Source organism: Mytilus californianus, unplaced genomic scaffold (assembly GCF_021869535.1).
Source record: "Mytilus californianus isolate M0D057914Y unplaced genomic scaffold, xbMytCali1.0.p SCAF_3, whole genome shotgun sequence".
In the NCBI taxonomy this organism is placed as follows: Eukaryota; Metazoa; Mollusca; class Bivalvia; order Mytilida; family Mytilidae; genus Mytilus; species Mytilus californianus.
Window position 1 is genome coordinate 83,890,518 of NW_026262679.1, and position 11,882 is coordinate 83,902,399.

Genomic DNA, 11,882 nt, shown 5'->3' on the forward strand with positions numbered 1-11,882 from the left:
AATAGAGAATAAAGGTCCAAAATACTATAGAATAGAGAAAAATGGGCTAAAAAATTTAAGATTAGAGAATAATGGGGTGCTAAAATATAAAGAACAGAGAATAATTGGCAAAAATATAAAAAATGGAAAAAAAAAACTGCTTGAAACATTTAAGAATACAAAAGTGAAGACCCTTACATCCAGACCCTCATATTTTAACATGACTGATACTCCACAAGAAGAGCAACGATTACTAGGGCCAACAGGATGATATGTAATATGTTTTTGATGACCCCGAAACGAAGTTGTCGGGCCATGTAGTTATACCCTTATCTGTCATTCTGTCATTCCGCAACGAACAGTTATACAGACTTTTTTCTAAATGCCTTTACATTTTGAGTTGAATTTTAGAATGTAAGTCTACTATCATGAGTTACAGAATGAGTTTACGTTTGGTTCCACTCTGCTGATTTTTGCTGAAATTACGGCCTTTGGACTGAAAATTTCATGATAATAGCAGTTATACAGACTTGTTTTCTAAACGCCTTCACATATTGAGCTGATTTTTAGTATGTGTGTCTACTATGATGACTAACTGTTCAAATTTACATTTGGTTCTGCCCTGCTGATTTTTGCTAAAACAACAGGCTTTGGACTTTGAAAATTTTGTGAAAATAAGAGTTATACCAACTTTTTTTCTAACCACCTTCACATATTGAGCTGATTTTTAGTATGTAAGTCTACTATGATGAGTTACAGTTTGAGTTTGTTTAAGTCTGGTTCCACTCCACTGATTTTGCTGAAATTATGGGCTTTGAATATTGAAAATTTCGTGAAAATAACAGTTATACAAACTTTCATTCTCAAATTTCCACTCCTAAAAATGGCTTCAAGCATTTTTGCGAGCAGGGACATTTGTTTTGTTCCGACTCAATCTAGATTTCTAAAGATGACGGAGGGAACTTGGTTTAAATATGACAATGTATTGTTTAAAAGCATTTAATATATACTGTATTCAATCAAAATATGTTCCATATCTTTTTTACTATTTATACAAATGTGATTTCATATTGCTTGAATTTTCTTAATTTATGTTTTGACGGGGCTCAAAATAATTTTTTTTTCTGTTAAAACAATGTCAAAATGCATTCATGTTTAAACTTGAAATCTATATTATTACAGGAAAGCTTAATATTTTGACACCTGTCAATGTTTCTGCAGTTTCGTAAGAAACTGTGCTGCAGTCAAACTAAAACACCATTAACATTGTATATAAGAAAAAGGTACAAGGATAAAATGAAGAATTCCTTAAGTAAGGGAAATATGAAAAAAAGTGCTTTTGAATTTTTTTAAATTTTAGAATTTTTTTTAAATTTGAGTTAAATAATTGTGTAAAGTCTAAGTTGTAAAACTTCCAGTTGTTATGAATATTCATCAACATTTAAGGTCAAAAGATCCTGGAAATTTAAATTTTCTTTAAAAATGACAAACTTATGCAATTTTTACAAATTATCGTGAGTGCAGTTTCACTTTTAAAGAGTGAGGTGTTATTCATGAAGAAAAATATTGTTAATTACCGTATACATTTTATACATTTCAAAAACCATTTTGGAATCAACCATTAACTACGAATATTCACAAAAATTATATCATATATCTACATTTACTGTGATAAATTTTGTTGTTTTTTTTTTATTTCAGCTTTAATACAACAATAATAGAAATCTCAAATTGAAAGTTCACATTTCAGTAAACAATAAGGTCAAATAGCCTTTAATGTACCTTTTTCTTATTAGCTCACCTGGCCCGAAGGGCCAAATGAGCTTTTCTCATCACTTGGCGTCCGTCGTCCGGCGTCATCCGGCGTCGTCCGTCGTCGGCGTTAACTTTTTACATTTTGAACTTCTTCTAATCCACTGAATGGAATGAAACCAAACATGGCATGAATGTTCCTTATGAGGTGCTGACCAAGTGTTGTTACTTTGTAGCCGATCCATCATCCAAGATGGCCGCCAGCGGGGAACTTAGTTTAACATAGGACCCTATGGGAAATGCATACAAATGACTTCTTTTAGAGAACCACTGAATGGAATGAAACCAAACATGGCATAAATGTTCCTTATGAGGTGCTCACCAAGTGTTGTTACTTTGTAGCCGATCCATCATCCAAGATGGCCGCCATCTGGGAACTTAGTTTAACATAGGACCCTATGGGAAATACATACAAATGTCTTCTTTTAGAGAACCACTGAATGGAATGAAACCAAACATGGCATGAATGTTCCTTATGAGGTGCTGACCAAGTGTTGTTACTTTGTAGCCGATCCATCATCCAAGATGGCCGCCAACGGGGGACTAGGTTTAACATAGGACCCTATGGGAAATACATACAAATGACTTCTTTTAGAGAACCACTGAATGGAATGAAACCAAACATGGCATAAATGTTCCTTATGAGGTGCTCACCAAGTGTTGTTACTTTGTAGCCGATCCATCATCCAAGATGGCCGCCAGCGGGGGACTTAGTTTAACATAGGACCCTATGGGAAATGCATACAAATGACTTCTTTTAGAGAACCACTGAATGGAATAAAACCAAACATGGCATGAATGTTCCTTATGAGGTGCTGACCATGTGTTGTTACTTTGTAGCCGATCCATCATCCAAGATGGCCGCCATCTGGGAACTTAGTTTAACATAGGACCCTATGGGAAATACATACAAATGTCTTCTTTTAGAGAACCACTGAATGGAATGAAACCAAACATGGCATGAATGTTCCTTATGAGGTGCTGACCAAGTGTTGTTACTTTGTAGCCGATCCATCATCCAAGATGGCCGCCAACGGGGGACTTAGTTTAACATAGGACCCTATGGGAAATACATAAAAATGTCTTCTTTTAGAGAACCACTGAATGGAATGGAACCAAACATGGCATGATAGTTCCTTATGAGATGCTGACCAAGTGTTGTTACTTTGCAGTCGGTCCATCATCCAAGATGGCCGCCAGCGGGGGACTTAGTTTAACATAGGACCCTACGGGAAATACATACAAATGTCTTCTTTTAGAGAACCACTGAATGGAACGAAACCAAACATGGCATGAATGTTCCTTATGAGGTTCTGACCAAGTATTACTTTGTAGCCGATCCATCATCCAAGATGGCCGCCAGCGGGGGACTTAGTTTAACATAGGACCCTATGGGAAATACATACAAATGTCTTCTTTTAGAGAACCACTGAATGGAATGAAACCAAACATGGCATGAATGTTCCTTATGAGGTGCTGACCAAGTGTTGTTACTTTGCAGTCGGTCCATCATCCAAGATGGCTGACAGCAGGGGACTTAGTTTAACAAAGGACCTATGGGAAATACATACAAAGGTCTTCTTTTAGAGAACCACTGAATGGAATGAAACCAAACATGGCATGAATCTTCCTTATGAGATGCTGACCAAGTGTTGTTACTTTATAGCCGATCCATCATCCAAGATGGCCGCCAGCGGGGGACTTAGTTTTACATAGGACCCTTTGGGAAATACATAAAAATGTCTTCTTTTAGAGAACCAATAAATGGAATGGAACCAAACATGGCATGAATGTTCCTTATGAGGTGCTGACCAAGTGTTGTTACTTTGCAGTCGATCCATCATCCAAGATGGCCGCTAGGGGGGGGGGCTTAGTTTAACATAGGACCCTATGGGAAATACATACAAATGTCTTCTTTTAGAGTACCACTGAATGGAATGAAACCAAACATGGCATGAATGTTCCTTATGAAGTGCTGACCAAGTGTTGCTACTTTGTTAACGATTTACTGTTCAAGATGGCCACCAGGATATTTTATTAAATAACGGGACCAATATTAATCAAAATTTGGCCTCAATCATTATTTGGATATCTGTTATGATTTTTATCTATCTTTACATGATTTCTAAAACCAAAGAAGAGTCAGGTGAGCGACACAGGCTCTTGAGAGCCTCTAGTTTGATTATTAAATGAATAAAAAATTTGCTTTTAGTTAGGATTAAAAATTGTCCATGAAAATAAAAATAAAAAAGTAGCACAAATTTGAAGTTGTATTAGCAGTAGTAGTATTTTATATTAATTAGTGTGATTTATTAATAAGACAGTTATTATTCATATGATTTAACTGATATGTTTTAAAATTTCCAACAAAGACATTTAAAAGCATTGAATGTTTTATGTCTATTATAGATTCCTTTCAAAGTATCAAAATAGTCAGTCATTAATGTGCCTTCTAGGTGTCATATGCAATCAAAAGGACCAGTGTTTTTTACGCTATGCCTGCAACAATAACCTGTTTATTTAAAACTTCCTTAAGAACTAAGATGAAAATTTTTTATGCTTTGATGCATGATTATTGCTAAATATGACACACTTAATTTACTAAAACCATCAAATGTGTTATTGCGAACCCAATGGAAGTTTTCCACAGTGCCATCTCTATCTTGACCAGGTATTTAAACTTTTGTAAGTTCACCTGTCCTATTGAATGAATACAATAGCTATTTTTCTCTGTGTAGTTTATTCACTGGGACCTATAAATTTCTTCTAAGAGAAATCTATCACTCATTGATTAATTTTCCTGAGTAAAAAAAATTTCTTATATATAGACAAAAATACTTTTTTATACTCATTAACTGCGTGTGATGATGTATTTATTCAATATTAATAATATATTTTCATTCAGTTTAATATAAACATTGATTCAATCATAAAAAGTTGATTTCAAAAAAAAGTTTTGTCAATGTTCCTATTGAAATTTGATTTTTTTTTGTCTAGTTATAGAATACATTTAAGAAGATCTTAATTTGAACATCATAATTTTCAAGTTTTTATTCATGTCAAACAAATTTTTTTTTAAAAGGAACAATGTTGAAAGTTTTGTCAGAAATCAACTTTTTATGATTGAATCAATGTTTATATTAAACTGAATGAAAATATATTATAAATATATTATTAATATAACATAAATCAACGCTAACATGTTTAACCCGCCACATTCTGTATGTATGTGCCTGTCCCAAGTCAGGAGCCTGTAATTCAGTGGTTGTTGTTTGTTTATGTGTTACATATTTGTTTTTCGTTCATTTTTTGTACATAAATTAGGCGGTTAGTTTTCTCGTTTGAATTGTTTTACATTGTCATTTCGGGGTCTTTTATAGCTGACTGTGCTGTATGGGCTTTGCTCATTGTTGAAGGCCGTACAGAGACCTATAGTTGTTAATTTCTGTGTCATTTGGTCTCTTGTGGAGAGATGTCTCATTGGCAATCATACCACATCTTCTTTTTTATATTTTATTAATGTTTCAACTTTGCATCACTGTTTCCATTCAACCGATTGAAAATATATTATCAATATTGAATAAATATAACATCACATGCAGTTTTGAGTATAAAACTTGGATGGGGAGTTGTCTCATTGGCACTCATACCACATCTTCCTATATCTATTTTCCTCTATTTACAAGATTTTTTTTTTACTCAGGTAAATTAATCAATGAGTGATAGATTTCTCTTAGAAGAAATTTAAAGGTCCCAGTGAAAAAACTACATGGAGAACAATAGCTATTGTATTTATTCAATAGGACAGGTGAACTTACAAAAGTTTAAATACCTGGTCAAGATAGAGATGGCACTGTGGAAAACTTTCATTGGGTTCGCAATAATGTAAATGTCTCAGTGTATTCCAGTGTCAATGATTTTTTTATGCAATAAATCTTTCTACTTTTGTCTTTTTATTTAAGTTTGCCTCAACAAATACAAATACTGTAAATTCAGAAATTATTGCATGCATTTATTATTGCGGTTTTTGAAGAATGGACATAAATGCGAGATTAATTATTGCGAGTTCAGGAAAAGTGGCATACAGATATATGCATCATATATCAGAATGCGAGTTCTTATTATTGCCATACTCACCCACTCGCATTATTCGCAATAATAAAATCCTCGCAATAATTTCTGAATTTACAGTAATTCATAATATTCTAGTACCATCATCCTCCATAACTGGTATCTGAATGTGAATATTGAGTATCTAATTCACAACATATATACTATTCAGGTTATGTTATCTTGTACACATAACATGCATAATGTGACCCATAAAAGCATTGTCTGAAAAGCAACCAACACAGTTGTATGAACTCAAAATCCAAGTTGCCAGTGTCAAACAGCTAGGAGTAAAAGTGACTACTTTATATGGCATGTGTCTTAAGTTGAACCAGGCAAAGATGATGTCCCCACAATAAACTTCAATTGTTTACATCCTTGTTCTGTGGTAGATATTTATATCATCGTTAATCATGCCACTTTATATGGTATATAGTTGTCTCATCGATAATTATGCCACGTTTTATGGTAGATAGTTGACTAATGAGCAATCTTGCTGCAGGTTTCTATGGTAGTGTTTTGACTCATTGGCAATCATGCCACGTGTTATATGGTAGATGGTTGTCTAATTAGCAGTCTTGTCATATGCTCTATAGCATATAATTGTCTCATTGACAATTTTGCCATATGTTATATGGTAGATAGTTGTCTCATCTGCAATAGTGCTACATGTTCTGTGGTAGATAGTTGCTTCATCAGCAATCTTGTCACATGTTATATGGTAGAGTGTTGACTTATTGGCAGTCATGCAACATGTTATATGATTGATTGTTGCCTCATTGGTGGCAATGGCAATCACACCACATGTCCTTTGGTAGATAGAAGTTTCATCGGTAATCATGCCATGTTGAATGGTAGATTTTTGACTAATTAGCAATCTTGCTGCAGGTTCTATTGTAGTGTTGACTCATTAGCAATCATGGGACATGTTATATGGTAGATAGTTGTCTAATTAGAAATCTTGCCACATGTTATATGCTGGATAGTTGTCTCATCAGCAATAATGCCACATGTTCTATTGTAGATAGTTGTCTCATAGGCATTCTTGCCACATGTTATATGATAGTTGTCTCATAGGCAATAATGCCACATATTCTATTGTAGATAGTTGTCTCATTGGCAATCTTGCCACATGTTATATGATAGAGTGTGGACTCATTGGCAGTGATGAAACGTGTTATATGATTGATAGTTTTCTCATTGGAGGCAATGATAATGATGCCACTTTTTCTCTTGAAGACAGTTTGTCTGGCAATCATGCTACATGTTATATGGTAGATAGTTGTCTCATTGGCCATCATGCCCCATATTCTGTGTTAGATATGGTAGATAGTTGTCTCGTTGGCAATCATGCCACATGTTATATGGTAGATAGTTGTCTCTTGGCAATCTTGCCACATGTTATATGGTGGATAATTGTCTCATTGGCAATCTTGCCACGTTATATGGTAGATAGTTGACTAATGAGCAATCTTGCTGCAGGTTTCTATGGTAGTGTTTTGACTTATGGTAGATCATCGTCTCATTTGCAGTAATACATGTACCACTTCTCATATTTTTATATTGAAATGTTTATGCAATGCACTCATAATTGATGTCATAATTTTCTGCTAATCTACTGTTCATTAAATGCAACACGACGGGTGCCACATGTTGAGCAGGATCTTCTTTCCCTTCCAGAACACCACAGAACATGTAGCACTATTGCAGATGAGACAACTATTTACCATATAACATGTCCTTTTCATACACATAGTTTCCTACCAGGTTATCTAACAAACGGAAGGGTAAGCAGATCCTGCTCCACATGTGGCACCGGTCGTGTTGCATTTAATGAACAGTAGATTAGCAGAAAATTATGACATCAAACTTTTCATTTAAATATGTACTGCAAATCATAACTGAATTTTCGAAAATGTGCCGAAACTACAATAAACAGCGACAGATTCAGAAGTATCTCATTTTCGTGCATATCATGGTTCTTTGAGGGGAAGCACAACGATTATAAATTTGTCACCCAGCATGCCCAGGTTTGATAGCAGTATAAGATAACCTTATCTTGAAAACTCAATGTTGACATTATACAGTCATTGTCCTCTAGTCAATGCTGGGGGATAGTTGTCTCAATGGTAATCTTATTGCATTTTTATACTGGATAATATAGATGAAGTTAAGGAAAGCTCAGAACTTATTAGGTAGCTATGTATATATATTGACTTAATCCTTGCCCTCAAAATTTATTTTAACAGCTTATGCCCCTTCTGGAAAGACATACAAAAATCTCCAAAGACAGCTAGTTGATCAATAGAGAAGGCTCAAATTTACTTGATTTTAATCATTTGTGTGCATTACCTATTTGGACTGTTACATGTGTTAATCATTAGAATTGTAAAATTGTCAACAAAATTATTTCTGAAAGTACAGTTACTCTTTAAACATTCACTGAGCAAACCAGTAGAATTAGTTTTCAGTTCTGCTTCTTGCTGATTCCTTCTCTTCACAAATACAACTTGCATGTTTAAGTCTCTCTAAAGTTTTTGATTTTCCAAGTACTGTCATAATCTCTCCAACAGATGGACCTTCCTTCAATCCTGATAAACACATTCTTAAAAATTTCATGTATGGAGCAAATTTCACATTCATATTTTTAGCATTCTTTCTCATTTCTGATCCAACACTGGATTCATCAAATGTGTCCATATTTCTAACACATTCTATACATGATTGTAAAACTTCCAAAGGATTAGAAATATCTATATTTGAAATATCAATCTTATCAGGCTTTAACCATAGGAACTCAAAATCACTGCCAGCTAGTTCATCCAGTCGGCTTATTCTGTTTTGACACCAACAAAGGATCTGCTTCAAGTATTCAGTTGACAAATCATCTAGTTGTAAATCCAATGAAAGATTTCCAGAATACTTACTAATAATGATTTTTCTAATTTTTTCAGTTAGTTCATTTATTGCTCCATCTGCGATTTTTCTCTGAATAAACATCTGATTAAGCCTATCCAAATGTGCTGGATCTAGTCTACCAGATGTTCTCTTCACTGTACTTAAATTGAAATTTTTTACCAACTCATCAAGTTTCAGAACTTCGCTATCTGTCTTTGTGAATCCACCTCCTGGAAGAGTTATATAGTTTAATAATGCTTCTGAATAATATCCCAACTTCATAAAATGTTCAACATGAATATCTCCCTGGCGTTTAGATAATTTTGTCCCATCATTATTCATTATAAGCGGTAAGTGAGCGTATTTCGGTGGTGTCCAACCAAATGCTTGGTATATCATTAAATGTTTTGGAGTTGATAGTTGCCACTCTACTCCTCTTAAAACATGAGTGATTTTCATAAGATAGTCATCAACAACATTTGCAAAATGGTAAGTTGGATAATTGTCCGTTTTCATCAAGACTGGATCACCCTCGTTTTCAGTTAAATCAATTTCTATAGGTCCATATACCAAATCATCAAAAGGTTCAGCAAGTTGTACTAGTTTTAATCTTACTACATATGGTATACCTTTCTGCAGTTTGTCTTGCCTCTCTTCATCTGATAGATGGCGACACCTGCCATCATATCTAGGAGTTTCCCGATTTCTCAATGCTTCTTTTCTGAGCAAATCTAAACGTTTTTGGCTGCAAAAGCATTTGTAAGCAGTACCATTCTGCAGCAGAGTCTCAATATATTTTTGGTACAAATGAAGCCTTTCTGACTGTACATATGGTCCATAATCTCCACCCGAAAATGGACCTTCATCTGGATGAACAGAAGCCCACTGAAGAATATTACACAAGTTTTCAACAGCCCCTGGCACTTTTCTTGTCTGGTCAGTGTCCTCAATTCTTAGAATAAATTTGCCATTGTTAGCCTTTGCATATAAAAAATTGTATAATGCAGTTCGTAATGATCCAAGATGAAGTTGACCAGTAGGCGAGGGAGCAAATCTTACTCTTACACAATTAACTGACCGTGATACATGAAAACATCTTAATATATTCCACCTATTCAAATGTTTAAAAGGACTATAGAAACTCTTTGTTAATACCATTGCTGTATATTCTCTTTATTTCTTTAAACAACAAAATCACCTGAAAAGACATAAATTAAACATAGTATCAAAAATTTCTATTGCAGACATGGTAGAGGATGTTAATGTTCTTTGTTTACTGTGGAATTATCTATTTTTCGTGGACACCAATTCCTTTTCTAAAAAAGTTCATCGGAAGATACCAAGACGCTGTTGATAAATATTCCGTATCAACTTTACAAATAATACATGATGGCCTTGGAAGTATAGATTCTAGGTACTGACGTTGTTTATCATCTTAATTACGTGTTATAGCTATATATAGTCTTCTTTTATTTGTCTTTGAAATTATAACCTTTACTGTTTAGTCCATTTTTGGTAATATCCTTTTGGCATGGTGGTTTGGGGGGGGGGGGGGGCAAAAACTGGGCATGTTCTTTTTAAGCAAAAAGTTTGATTTTCAATTTTTTAAAGACTTATTTCTTTCTATTCATGAACGTAAAAAATAGTTTTTATTGAGAATTAGTCATGTAATCATACAGGTCTGCCAACTTTTCAAAATCTCCATGGGAATGATCATGATGATGGGGGATTTTCAGCACAAGAGGACCTAATGCTCCTTTTATATTGTCATACATGTCATAAGTGTTTTTAATCTACTACTTGAATGTCTGTTCTGAGGTGTTCACTTTATATAATAAAGAATTTCAAACTTCAGGTCAACACCTTTCATGGGGGATATCCCCCAACCCCATAAATCTGGATAGTTGGCAGGTCTGCAAGTTATTCCTAGCTATCATACCTACAAACATGCTGTATGTATAAATATGTCTAAACATGTGACAAATTTACTAAAGATGTTCTCCACCGGATAACTTGTGGTTATACAGGGCATAGACACCATAAGCTATATATACTTTTAGGAAAGGAATTACACGACTAAGGAAAGCTATGAATCGAGTGGTCTAGGGTGCTCAGGTCATTATTAAGTGCAGGCGATGTTACAATTATGATATCTGAAGCATATGCGACACATATAAAAAATATGATATTGCTGCAAACTTAAAAACTTTAAGAAGGGGCAGTCTCAAGAATCTTTTGACCAGAATGCGGGATTTAACTATTTAATACACAGGCATCATACAGTAATATTCTGGAATACCCAGTTAAATCATAGGAATTCTGAATTGGGGATTAAATTATATCATGATGCGGGAACAGTCACATTGTTTTCACAGAAATTGAAATAAGGATTTGGCATTTATTTTCTAACATGTCTAAAGGAGGGACGAAAGATACCAGAGGGACAGTCAAACTCATAGATCGAAAACAAACTGATAACGCCATGGCCAAAAATATCTCTGATGCTCCGGAAGGGTAAGCAGATCCTGCTCCACATGTGGCACCCGTCGTGTTGCTTATGTTATTACAAATCTGGTAAATAGTCTAATTCGGTAGGTCACATTTGTGAAAAGGGAAGGGTATTGTAGTTACGACATAAGGAACATATCCGATATCATCTGTGAAAAGCATTCACGATGAGACCCCTTCATGCCCCATATATACCCCTCTTTCATGTCTTTATAAAGGTCTGTTTGCCTTAAACAATATCTAAGAGGTTGTACACAGCCAAAATGTGTAAACAAGGCTGAAAGAGTATCAAGAACAGTTAATCTAAGGATGTTTATAGTACATAAAAATTCTTGGGTTATCATAATATATCACTTTGTTATGACTGTTATTTGTAAAGGATCCCCTTTTTTTACTGCTTTTCTTCATTCACTGATATCTGTTCATCTAACAAAGTGCCAATGCTCCTTTTGTGTAGAATACCTTTTAGTGCATCAACATATTTGGACTTTTCTCTGAAGATTTACCAGAGCTACTCACCGTGATTGTACCAACACATTTCAATTCCGGATTCTCAGATCTCAACCGATCAATTT

General features: G+C 34.5%; 1 protein-coding gene across 1 annotated transcript; it reads right to left on the reverse strand.

Annotated features, from left to right (window-relative positions):
• Positions 1–8,216: 8,216 nt before the first annotated feature.
• On the reverse strand, positions 8,217–11,866 carry LOC127735242 (probable glutamate--tRNA ligase, mitochondrial). The gene is made up of 2 exons (XM_052245359.1): positions 11,827–11,866; positions 8,217–9,997 (listed from the first exon to the last, which is right to left on the reverse strand). Exon 2 carries the CDS (start codon positions 9,955–9,957, stop codon positions 8,362–8,364), a length of 1,596 nt encoding a protein of 531 aa, XP_052101319.1. The 5' UTR covers positions 9,958–9,997; positions 11,827–11,866; the 3' UTR covers positions 8,217–8,361.
• Positions 11,867–11,882: the final 16 nt, after the last annotated feature.

Bases quoted from the DNA above. Each gene is read 5' to 3' on its own strand.
- LOC127735242 (XM_052245359.1), bottom strand. From the start codon at position 9,957: ATGGTATTAACAAAGAGTTTCTATAGTCCTTTTAAACATTTGAATAGG.